This window comes from Pseudorasbora parva, chromosome 7 (genome assembly GCF_024679245.1).
Source record: "Pseudorasbora parva isolate DD20220531a chromosome 7, ASM2467924v1, whole genome shotgun sequence".
Classification (NCBI taxonomy): Eukaryota; Metazoa; Chordata; class Actinopteri; order Cypriniformes; family Gobionidae; genus Pseudorasbora; species Pseudorasbora parva.
Window position 1 is genome coordinate 7,232,505 of NC_090178.1, and position 10,064 is coordinate 7,242,568.

General features: G+C 36.6%; 1 protein-coding gene across 1 annotated transcript; it reads left to right on the forward strand.

The window, feature by feature from the left end:
* Positions 1-814: 814 nt before the first annotated feature.
* Positions 815-10,064, forward strand: LOC137083562 (B-cell receptor CD22). Its single transcript, XM_067449522.1, has 8 exons — positions 815-920; positions 2,052-2,429; positions 3,455-3,766; positions 5,215-5,478; positions 7,634-7,903; positions 8,570-8,672; positions 8,791-8,959; positions 9,776-10,064. Exons 1-8 carry the CDS (start codon positions 878-880, stop codon positions 9,881-9,883), a joined length of 1,647 nt encoding a protein of 548 aa, XP_067305623.1. The 5' UTR covers positions 815-877; the 3' UTR covers positions 9,884-10,064.

Here is a 10,064-nt window from a genome sequence, read left to right on the forward strand (position 1 = left end):
AACCACTGGGTTAAAACAACTCAACCACTGGGTTAAAACAACTCAACCATTGGGTTAAAACAACTCAATTGTTGGGTCGGTGCATTTTCAACCCAACTTGGGTTGTTTTTAACCCAGCATTTTTTAGAGTGTATGGGATATTGTTTGTATAATTGAGGAAAATAATAAATGTAATCCATTTTGAAATAAGGCTGTAATGAGCCATTTTTTTCACTGTGGAAAAAGTGAAGCACTTTGAATACTTTCCAGATGTACTGTAACTGAAGAAATGTATACCAGGAATGCCATGTATAAAGCATATGCAAAATACATCAATGTAATTAAAAAATAAGAAAAGTTAGATGTTAGAATTAGAAAAAGGTTTTTTTTTGTGGTGAATTTAGGTGTTTTTTATGATAAAAGATCTGTCTAATTTTAAGCTGGTAAAAGGTGAGATTTGAAATGTTGAATTATGTCTAAAAACATCTTGTCTGTAGGGTCTGTAAGAATCTTCCTTTCCTACTTTATCCTTTTTATCCTGGAAACAGAGTAAACTGAATGCATGACAATATAGTAATACATGCAGTTTACTGCTAATGCTTTCTTGTAGCTCAAATATAATACAAGGTCACGGGTTTGAATTCATGGAAAGCAAGACCTGGTAACAACGTGTACCTTGAATGCAATGTAAGTTTCTTTGGATAAAGGTCAAATGCATAAATGTAAAAGTAGTCAAGATGTTTGAGAAAAAACGTCATGGAACATCAGGTCAGCATTACGAAACATGCCAGACCTCCAGTTTTGACTTCCCTTTAAAACAGAAAAAGACCAAAAATTCCCCAGGCAGCAGCATCTGTCCACTGATGCGCAGCGTCGTCCCACCGGCTGGCGTGCGCTCATGGCTCCGGACGCAGTGATCGGGCTCTTTACTGTAATGACTGGTAAGTGAGATTTTATTATATCTGCCCTGATCTCTATCGGTCTAAATCAAATCAAAACCCAATTATGATGCAAATATCATTTTCTCTGAACATCATCTCAATACTAACCCGGCGTCTCATTCTAACATGCTCTCTTTCCTCACATCATTAGATAAACTTAAACACATAAAAAATACAGTATGTTAATTGTTCACTAAACGCATGTGACTGTTTTTGTGCATGTGCACTGTGAAGGCAGACTCAGACACTTCATGACTTCCCTTTTCTATTTTTTCGACTGTTGTGAAATGCTCTAGTCGTTGTCACACTGTCCGGTGCTGATCTGAAGTGTTTGCAGATACAAAGACAGTGTGTTTAATATTCTCATTAGGACGAGATGTCATTTATTATCATTCAATGTGAAATATTATCAGACTTAATTTGCATCTAATGTAAAGTCATGCGTCTCGAAATTGGTTTTACAGAATTCTTACAATACGCTTAGATCATGCACCAGCTTTTGTGTCCGAAAAATACAACTGTTGATCATTCATGTTAGCTAATATCATCAAATAATATGATATTATACAACTTTTGATGTAACACTATAAGGTTCCATTTGTTAGCATTAGTGTTAACAACATTATCAAAGATTAATAAACACTGTAACAAATGTATTGCTAATATTAGTTATTGGATCAAAATAACAATAAAACTAAATAGAAAAAATATTTTTTTTAAACACAATCACAAACATAAATAAAAAAATATATAAAAACTATAAAATTAGGCTATATTAAGATATTTTAATTTAGTCCGAGAGCTTTTCTGCTCCTTTAATGCAAGTGTATGCACACTATACTGTCCATGTCCAGAAAGGGAATAAAAACATAATCAACGTAGTCCATATGAGACATCAGTTGGTTCATTAGAATCTCTTGAAGCATCGAAAATACATTTCGGTCCAAAAATAAGTCTTAATTCAGCATTGTCTTCTCTTCTGGGTTTGTTTTCAATCCTCAAATAAAGATTAGAACGGTTATGAATCGGCGTATTGATTCATTGATTTGGTGAACTACCCCTTTAATTGTTTTACATAAATGTTTTTTTTAAGTGGACCTGGCTGTAACGGTGTTCCTTCTCTGTCTTCAGCGTGTCTGTGGAGGACGACACATGCTGCCTCATTTTCTGCCCCGGGGAGAGTGTCTGCTCTGGAAGGATCGTGTCTCGTGCTCCCCTGCTCCTTCAGCCCGGTTCCCACCGCAGAGCGGATGGAAGTGCGACTCACGAGACCCCGGGCTTCTTTTTCCATGATGCTGAGACCGACGGTCTTCAGCAGTCATCGCGAGGAGGCGATTCATCCAGACTTCAGGGACCGCACGTCGCTCGCGGGGAACCTCAGCTCCGGCGACTGCTCCATCAGCATCAGCGGAATCAGGAAGGAAGACCAGAACACATATGAGCTGCAGATGAGGGAGCTGGGTCAAAGGTCATGGCCTGGGGGCACCAAGATCATCGTCAACGTCACTGGTATGCTAATGTTGCTCTGACATGAGGCAAATGCTATTTTAACTCTTAGCACAACTATCCAATTACATTTTCAGTTTGTTGGGGGGGGGGGGGGGGGGCTTTCAGGTAAAAATGTTGCTTAAGAAATACCAACAATAACTTAATTTATTGTAAAAAAAAATGTTTAACTTAACTTAAAAATTTTAACTTAAAACCTAAATAACTTAATTTATTTCAGTTATTTGCAGAGGAAAATTTCAAAATTTTCGTTTAGTTTCAGTTGAAGTACTTCAATCTTCAATCAAACTTCAATCAATAAAAAAAAAGTATAAATAGGCTAACTAAAACTGAAAAGAAAAAAAAAGAAAATAAATAGAAATGGCAAAAAAAAAAAATCTAAAAAGAATTCAAAAAAATTAATAAGTATATAGGCTATATATATATATATATATATATATATATATATATATATATATATATATATATATATATATATATATATATTAAAATAAGAAAAGGTCATACAAACATTTAATTACATAGCTACACATGCATTATAACTATATCTTTTAAATGGAAATTGAAATAAATAACAATAAAAATAAATAGACATTCAAAATCTAGTTGATTAACAGTCAAATAACAGACAACAAAATTAAAATGACAATGGAAAACATAAAAATAAAATATTAATTTATCAAAATACTTTAAAAAACTCTAAAAGTGTTAAAGGTGCAGTAAGCAATTTCTGAGAAATTCTGTTCCAAAATACACTTGTGGCCAATCACCAGTAAGAGGCGTGCCCAATCGTGAGGGGGAGGTGCCTGTGCTGTGTTCATACATTTAGGGGCGTGGCTATCAATAAAGGGGTGTGACCCTATTGAGTAGGGGCATGTTTGTTTTGGTGATTTAAAATATCAGCAGCGTTTCTCAGAAATTGTTTACTGCACCTGTAATGATACTAAAATAACACTGATGTTCATGCGATTTTACATCTAATAACACTATAATATGTGTGAATCTTCCATGATGTGTCTTATTATCAGATACGCCGGAGCCGCCCGAGATCACTGACCCGGGGCCCGTGAAGGAGGGACAGCGGGTCATGTTGAACTGTTCAGTGAGGCTCAGCTGCCCGTCCGAACGCCCCCGTCTGCTGTGGAAGTGGGAGCGAGGCGATCAGGGCGGCAGCAGCGTTCACGGAGACACGGAGCTGCAGCTCGACCCGGGTCAGTTCCCGGTGATGAGGACATCACTGTCCTTTACCGTCCCGCAGCACTCAAACCCCAGAGTGAGATGTGAGGTGGAGTATCTGAAGAAAAGGAGATCCTCAGCCACCCGAGAGATCCTCGTTCACTGTAAGATGTCAAAGATTCCTATCCAATAATCACAAACAAGCTGAAAATTTCTCTATTTCTCCTTTCTTCTTCCCTTTTCTGGTTTTTGCTACTCTGAGCGGTATACAAATCTTGGTATTTGGGGCACTTTTTGTGTTTCTTTGCCTCTTCTTGACAGATCGCTTCCTGTTCTCCTAAGTTGTAAGTCGCTTTGGATAAAAGCGTCTGCTAAATGCATAAATGTAAATGTAAATGAAAAGTCATGGAAATTTGGTGCCAAGGAGAATTTCGATTCTAACCAAAACTCTCAGTATGTTCTCCATTCAATTTCATTGCTGTGAATGAGAAACAGTTGCCATTTTAAATGGTATAACATCAAAATGGCAAGTTCTCAACCTTTATGTCTTAAAGGCACCCAAAGTGATTTCTGGTAGCCTAATTCTGTTGTAATGACAAAGCTATACAAATTAATTAAATAAATATAAATTTGTGATACGATTTTTTCTTTATAATAAAGTAATTATAAATAATTAAAATGTTTACACTTTTTATTAGCAACAAATTTACATGACTTTTCTAGTCACTTGTGACAATTTTTTATTCACATTATTATTTCAATTATAAAAATCATTAATAATTATATCAACAAGATTTCTGGTTATTCTGTTGTAATGATTGGAATGACTGCTCATTTTCAAAAAATAAATATTTATTTTAAAAACTAGGGGTGGCGATTTAAATGAGTTTAATTAAATATTTAAATAAATGTTATTTTATTTATTATATTATTTTATTATATAGTATATATTTTTTATTTGCCAACAAATAACAATTTCAAATCACTGATCAAATATTTTATAATTTGACATAACCAGAACATTTCATATTATTTTTATTAATTCATGATCTTTAAATTACACATTTAGAAATTCCCTCATGTGAATGTGGTTCTGAACTAAAAATGGCGCTTCTAATTAAAATAAGAAATATCATACTGTAACGTTGAGTCCTAGGATGAAAAAGATAGATGAAGCAATTCAAACAGAAATGTTGTTTATCAATCAGTTTATCAATCAAAGAGATTTAGGTAATCCAATAGTGGTGAAAAACACAAAAGAGAGTGTGTGAAACACAACAAACCGGACAAAGGAACAGGGAACTGAAGGGCTTAAATATACGAGATGAACGGAAACCTAACAGGTGGGATCTATTTAATGAGAAACCAAGGAGACTAATGACCAGCAGGAACAAAGGAACACAGGAAACAAAAGAGGAGCAAATTAAAAGTTTTTGAAACTGAAACTATACGTCTAAAATAGCTACAGTAATTATGACATATACCAACCATCTTGATTTTCAGTTGTTTTAACTTGTTTTAAAGTTTGTTTTTTTATTTGAAATCATCTTGAGACTCCTGGTTGAGAACCACTGATCTAAAGCCGTTGTAAATGTTTCTGGTCTTCTCACAGTTCCTCCCAAAGACGTCTGCATTCAGGTCTTCACGACGTCTGTCCGGGTTGGAGGAAATGCTCTGCTGAGTTGTTCCTGTAAGGCCGACCCACCGGTGTTTGAATACCAGTGGTCAATGGTTCAGTCGGGAGAAACGGTGATCATCCCCAAACGCACGCCCACCATCCGCATCTACAATGTGACCCGCGACACACGCGCTCAGTGCACCGCTACCAACAGACTGGGACGGGGGACGTCTTCCCTCACGGGACTCAATGTGCAATGTGAGTCATTGGCCTCGTGCCTCCTGATTTACACAATTCATTCCTTCTGTCATTATTTTTTATTTTGTGGTTTCAACCTTTTTCTGTGGAAGACAAAAGGAGACATTTTGAATCATTTTGTTGCATTTGTATCCGAAAATATTTTGTGGGAAAGCAAACGTTTTGTGAGTGAACACAGCGTTTCATGGGGGAGCATTAAAAAAGCATTGAAATATTTGTTTTCCCTCTCATCTCATATTTTTCCCATCATCCTTTGCAAAGGCTCCATAGACCAGTGTTATTTTAGTATTATTAAGAAACTAGAATATTTTTATTAATATTTTGGAGGTGTTTTTATTTTTATGTCTTCTGTTATTACTTTAATTAAAGGGGTGATGAATTGAGAAATCAACTTTTCCTTGAGCTTTTGATATAAAGGTCATGGTAATATAAGAATATCCTGTAAGTTTCAAAACTAAAAACGTAATTGTCAAAGAAAAGATTTTAAAGACACCAGGCCCAGCAAACGATCGATTTGTGAATATGCCTCATCTTGACATCATCATGTAACAAAACACTGCCTCTGCAGAATAATAAGTATGTCTAATTCAGTAGCCCCGCCCACCGACTCATGGACCTGTTCAGATCACGCTAGCCAGCAGCAATAAACATGCCGAAGAAGATAGCAAGATATCGCGCTATTCCTGGTTGTGGAAGAACACAGTCACTTCATTTCACTGCGGAATCGTTTGTAAACAAGTCTTAGGTTGATACTGGATTTGCAGACATATTGAGATTAAAACACAATGCTGTGCCTTCTATATTGGATCCCACAGGAAAGGAGCAACACACTTATGTGAGTAAAATGTTTTCCAAAAGGGCTACCAAAACAGAATCCTGTTGGTAGGCTGCTGAATCTGCCCTCACTCCCTCTTGACTTGATATTTGAAGGGTGCGCGCACGTGTGTGTGTGTGTGTGTGTGTGTGTGTGTGTGTGTGTGAGCCTGTTTATGTGGTTTATGAGGACACAAACTTGTATAACTACATGGGTATTACACTGGTATTACACTATAAATGTGGTTTATGAGGACATATCATGTGAAAGAGATGAGAGACATATTATGAGAAAGTAAAAATGCAGAATGTTTCCTGTGATAGGTAGGTTTAGGGGCAGGGGCAGTGTAAGGGGATAGAAAATACGGTTTGTACAGTATAAAAACCATTACGCCTATGGAGAGTCCCTGTAAACCACATAGACCAACGTGTGTGTGTGTGTGTGTGTGTGTGTGTGTGTGTGTGTGTGTGTGTGTGTGTGTGTGTGTGTGTGTGTGTGTGTGTGTGTGTGTGTGTGTGTGTGTGTGTGTGTGTGTGTGTGTGTGTGTGTGTGTGCAGTTTGCGCTTCTATCCACCGATCGGACGGGCCAATACAAAATAATATTGCAATCAATTGCGGGTGGATGAGAAATAACTCATTGTGTTTGTTTGACGTTTACGAGCCCTGTGATCGAGAGAATCATTCCGGTTGCCGCTTTCAAAACAATCCCTTCCTCATGAACTGACAGGGGGGCTGAAGCTCATTAAATATGCAAATCTTCTCCGATCCTAGCCAGCGTTCAGGAGAGAGCCTCAAAACGAGTAGCCTATTACTTATTAGTTATGATGTTTTTGAATTTAAAAAACCACACATGCCCCTTACCATTACGGGCCGAAGTCACATCTGCGGTGACTAGCGAGGGTTTATGATGTCACCAACCCAGGAAGAAGCTTGTTGTAGTCCAAACCGGCCATTTTTGTAGGCAATAAACTGCCGTAACTTTAAAAGACAATATCTCCGTTTCCATTGAACTTTCAGCGCTGTAACTTTGCAGATACTGTTTATGCTCAAGCAGCGACATTACACACTAACTAAAGTTAAAAAAGTGAAATCGCATGCAACCACCCCTTTAACTTTGGCCATGTTTAGCATGAGAATCCAACTCTTTAACAGTATAAATAAGTCAGAATGCATGAAATAGCATTATATCTCCCCTTTAATGTTTATTTTATTTCAAGTAATGCATTTTTTATGGTTCTAGGTTTGGTTTTATTTTTTTAACCCTGCCGTAAAAACCTGTGAATCATGCTTTGTTATAAAAATGTCTCATGTTGTACATGTCCATTATTCTCGTCTCTGTAGACAACCCTGTGATTCTGTCCAACTCGTCCTGTGATTGGGACGGGACGCTACTGTCCTGCTTCTGTGCCGTGGACTCAAACCCTCGTCCCGCAGTCACCTGGAGCATGAACGGGACTCACCTGCCGGACGGATATAATGCTTCTTTTTATTATTTCAACCACATACTGATGGCGACTCTCAGCGGGATCGCAGACACTCCTCTGCCGGTGGAATGTTTCGCAGTCAACTCACTGGGAAACGACTCTCGCGTACTGTTTGAGGCTCCTGATGGTACGCTACAGCTGATTAATGACATTTAGAGGATTATAGTTCAGACAAATATAAAGATTATGTCAATATTTACTCGTTGTTTCAAACCCATATTCTGTTTGTTTTTTCTGTGGAATACAATAATTCTGTATAGCTGATCCATAAACCCTGCAGATTTACAGAGATTAACCCTGCAGATCTTTCTGAGTGTTCCCATTCTATTAAATATATTAGTTGATAATATGATGATGCTTTTATCAACCAATAAGAATGTAGTAAAAACAGCTGTTTAACATAAATATAGTGTTGAAATCCATTCTGCAGATTTCTCCCTGAAATCAGGGCAGGACATTTAGAAATTATTAAAAATAAAAAATAAAAATAGCCACAAATGACTAGGAAAGTCGTTTAAATTTATGGGTAATGGTGTGAAAACCTGAATAACATTTGGATATTTAACTTTTAATTATTTATAATAATTGTATATATTCATTAAATATATTGTTTAAATATTATAATATATAAATAATGTAATTTAATGTTATACAACCTGAATAACATTCAATATATTGTTCATTGTTTAAATATAATATATAAATAATATACTTTAAAAAAATATATATTACTAATTTATGTATTTTATCTGATGAATGATACATTATAAAGAGGAAGTTGTTTTTTCCGCAGGTCATCTGATATGGACTCTAATACCGACAGCATGTGCTGTGGTTTTCCTTCTGCTGCTGATGATTTTACTAATATTGTACTGCTGTTGCTGCACAATCAGAAAGTAAGTCACTAATGTCATGTGTGACTTATCATGTGCTTATGTCATTAACAATTCAGTTTTTTAGACATCTCACCTGATGAAATGTAAATAACATCTGAGCTCTTTTCCTGTTGAAAAGGAGACGTGCCATGGCCTACAGACCTGCAATACATCCAGAGAATCTCAGCATCTATCAGGAGCGCATGCCGCTCTACATTAACTGCAGTGAGGTCACACACATCTACACCAATGGCAGCTACCAGCTCATCTATCAGAACTGCACTCCACTTTTTGTACGAAGCAAACAGGTAAAAAGCAATGAAAAGTCAATCAAAAAAGTCGGTTTGATGTTTGGTTGACCAATGAGTAGAAGAGGCATTTCATTGCCACCCACATGTAGAGATTGGGTGCTTCTCATATATATTAAAGGCTGCGTCTCAATTTGACACATTCTAATTCACAAAAAATAACTGGCAGAAAACGAGACATAATTATGAAATGTGAGATTTTTATTTTATTTTATTTTATTTTTTTGCACTATTGTATTAAAAGCCAGTTAATATATATTTTCAATACAACATATTTTGAGCTTCCACAAGAACCAATGAGGTTCATTCTCATGTTACGCAGCACATTTGAGCTTTAGCAAGAACCAATGAGGTTCATTCTCATGTTACGCGGCACATTTGAGCTTTAGCAAGAACCAATGAGGTTCATTCTCATGTTACGCAGCACATTTGAGCTTTAGCAAGAACCAATGAGGTTCATTCTCATGTTACGCATCATGTTTCAGCTTCCGTGTAACAATATTAGTCTGTCCAAATTTCATTCATACTACCCATAGTCATACTAGAGTGTACTTACAATCATGAAGTAAATTCAAGTGCATTACCTAATCAGAGACGCCACATGATATTGGCAACAATAGTCATCCGCTGCTACAGGTGAATGAATTAAGCTTGATGACATTTTACTTGATCTTTTAAACGTAGAATTAAAAAAAAAAATAGATTTGAGATTTTTTTCAGCAAAATGCAATCTGTATTTATAAAAGGCATGTGAAATAAATAATGGAGATAATTAGTTGCATTTGATGTTGAAATGCAGCCATCTCTATGTGACAGATTCATAAGAGACAAAGACGAGGGGCCAGACGACAGCGAGAGCAGCGGGAGAGACAGATCGCCGTCACAACAGACTCTGACACGGCAATCTATGTGGAGGTTATATGATAACAACATTAACATCTTCATCTATGAATCCTCATATAACAGAAGGAAACGTGCCTGTGTGTGTTTATATAACCATTCTGATGATTTCTACTGTGTGTTTTCACTAAAAACTGAGTATGTGCTGGTGCTTCTGTAGCCTCCACAAATAAAGAAATAAAAAAACTATGTGTTTGGCAGCAGT

Excerpts from the sequence above, each read along its gene's own strand:
- LOC137083562 (XM_067449522.1), top strand. The coding sequence starts at position 878 with ATGGCTCCGGACGCAGTGATCGGGCTCTTTACTGTAATGACTG. Across the intron at positions 921-2,051 it reads GCTCTTTACTGTAATGACTG|CGTGTCTGTGGAGGACGACA; the intron begins GTAAGTGAGATT and ends CTCTGTCTTCAG. Across the intron at positions 8,673-8,790 it reads TGTTGCTGCACAATCAGAAA|GAGACGTGCCATGGCCTACA; the intron begins GTAAGTCACTAA and ends CCTGTTGAAAAG.